Source organism: Ananas comosus, linkage group 6 (assembly GCF_001540865.1).
Source record: "Ananas comosus cultivar F153 linkage group 6, ASM154086v1, whole genome shotgun sequence".
Lineage (NCBI taxonomy): Eukaryota > Viridiplantae > Streptophyta > Magnoliopsida > Poales > Bromeliaceae > Ananas > Ananas comosus.
Window position 1 is genome coordinate 1,207,507 of NC_033626.1, and position 2,558 is coordinate 1,210,064.

General features: G+C 43.3%; 1 protein-coding gene across 1 annotated transcript; it reads right to left on the bottom strand.

Moving 5' to 3' along the window:
* LOC109711610 (ethylene-responsive transcription factor RAP2-1-like) lies at window positions 1,091–2,154 on the bottom strand (the record flags this gene model as incomplete). The annotated part of the gene is given in 3 exon segments (XM_020234749.1): window positions 1,091–2,009; window positions 2,011–2,114; window positions 2,116–2,154. Coding segments are annotated over 3 exon segments (522 nt in total), but the record flags the coding sequence as incomplete, so codon positions are not given.

Below are 2,558 nucleotides of genomic sequence, written 5' to 3' on the forward strand. Positions count from 1 at the left end.
AAGATAGGCAACAGTGGGCGCGTGCTGTTATTCGGTAACTTGGAGGGCTTCAGGCTTAGCCACTTGGGGTGAGAGACAGAGAAAAAGAAAGAGAGAGAAAGAGATTAGAAATTTAAAACTCTATGAAAGAAAGAAATAAAGAAAGAAAAGAAGAAAGTATAAGTTTAGTAAAATTTTGCCTTTTTGTTTGTCTATTGAGTTTGTTTTTATTGACCAACAATATTGATCCAATTTTAACTAAAGTCGGATTACTCACTCAGTCTATATATAATCATAATATATTATATTTATATATTTTTTAATATATATATATATATATATATATATATATATATATATATATATATACACACACACACTGTAGTCTGTGAGCTATATAAGAGGGCACTATTTCATGGGGGGCCATTGNTATATATATTTGAGATTTTCCGGTCTAATTCGAGCGAGCCGAGTAATACTTAAGTTTGACTTGAAATATATTTCAAGCTTTTTCTTTTGTTCAAGCTTGTCTCATTTAATTTCGAGTCGAGCTCGAGCGAGCCAAATATCGAGCCGAATGCGAGTCAAACACGAGCCGGCCCGCTCATTTGCCAGCCCTATTTACATATAATTAGCGTTAGATTGACCTCAATCCCAAACGAACTCTTAAGTCAAAGTAGGGTAAGTATGAGCCAGTTCTGAATTCCAAGAAACTCCATCAAATCAGCTGAGTTTGATTGGATTTGATTATGAGCCTTGGACAACCAAACTTACTATATAATATTGTATTATTTACATAAATATTATTTGGATTATATAATTGAGAAATTAAATACCATTTTAGAGCACCACTACCCCTTTTCCCAGCTATAAATAAGAACACTACCAAACTAATTAAACATTTTTCTTCTTAGGAGTTAGGACTCAAAATGTATTGTCTAAAATTCTCATTTTGTTACTAACAAAAACTAATAGACTCTACCACTACTAATAATTAATCCAACAATTTAACATCAAAGCATCCAAATAGATTCTTATCCAAAAATAAAAAGAGATAAAAAAACAACAACAATAATAATTTCAAATCTATAGAAAAAGGATTCCTTTCCTCTTTTTTTTTTTTTTTTTTTTAATCTCACTTTTACATCAAACTCATCATGGTTAGGGTGGCCGCCACTTTTGGCTTAGCTCCCCTTTCCCCCTTCTTCCTCCTCTTCTCCGATTTCGAAAATTTAGAAAGCTTCCGATCTACTGTCACGTATTATTTTATTTTATCTAATAATTACAACATCGAGACGTCGTTGGAGAGCTCCTCACTAAAATTTCCTTTCCTTTTTTTTTTTTTTTTTCCTTCTTAGATTTCTCTTCTCTTCTTCTTCTTCGATGGCGATGGCGACTCCTCGAACAGGAATTTTTTTTCCCCTGCCTTATCTCTTCCGCCGCACGTGCGACATCCTCATCCCCACACTCGCGCACGACACGCGCATCAAATTTGGCCACCCACCTCCTTTACCTTTCCTCTCCTCCTAATTTACAGACCCAAAATTAACAACAACAACAACAACAACAACAACAACAACAACAACAACCCAAAAAAAAAAAAATTAAAATTAAAATTAAAAGAAAAAAAAAGAGGAGGAGAAAGAAGAAATTACATAAAAACGGCCGTCGACTTCTCAATCGTCGTCGGAGTTTTCCGGGCTCGGCTCCTGATTGAGATCCGGATTCTTCGGAATCCGCGCCGTTCTGCTGGTCGTCGTGCTGGTGTGTGGTGATGGCAGTCTGCCGCTGTCTTTCTGGTGGTGGTGGTGGTGGTGGCGGCAGTCTGGGGCGTGTCGACGCGGGCGCCGACTTCGGTGCCTTCTTGCGGATGGAGGCGGCCGACAAGGGAGGCCGTCGGCGGAGGAGAAGACTGCTGTCTGAGGTTTGTTGTTGTTGTTGTTGTTTGTTGTTGTTGCTGCTGTCCTGCTCGGCGGCTGCTCGACCGCCAGCTCGTCGGGAAGTTGAGGCGGGCGGACGGCCGCGGTAGTAACGGCGGTGTCGTAGGCGCGGCGGCGCGCGATCGGGTCGAGTAGCACCCCAGCCATATCGCGCGACCGCTTGTTCGGCTCCCGAATCTCCGCCACCCACTTCCCCCCACTTCCGCATCCGCACCCCTCTGTACGCCTCCCTTCCCCCTCCCCCTCCCCGCCGCCGCCGCCGCCGCCGCCCCGCCTCCCTCCTCCGCCCGCGCCGTCTCGTCGCCGTCTCCGCGCCTCGCTCGTCGACGAGCACTCCCTCTCCATAACCGATAACCCCCTCCCCCCCTCTCTCCTCTCTCTCACTCTCTGTTTCCCCTTTCCCTTCCTCTATGTTTCTATTTATACATGGAATTTTTTTTTTTTTTTTTTGGGTGAAGGGATTTAGTGTTGTTGTTTAGCTAGAGCCTAGAGGGAGAGAGAGAGAGAGGGAGAGAGTTTGGGAGGACTAATATATGAAACCCAAAATCTAACCCTCCTCCCCAGGATTTGTTGACACATAGGCTGCGCTCGCTCGCTGCGCCGAGAATAGAGAGAGGGAAATGCAGGATGGTCCCTTTC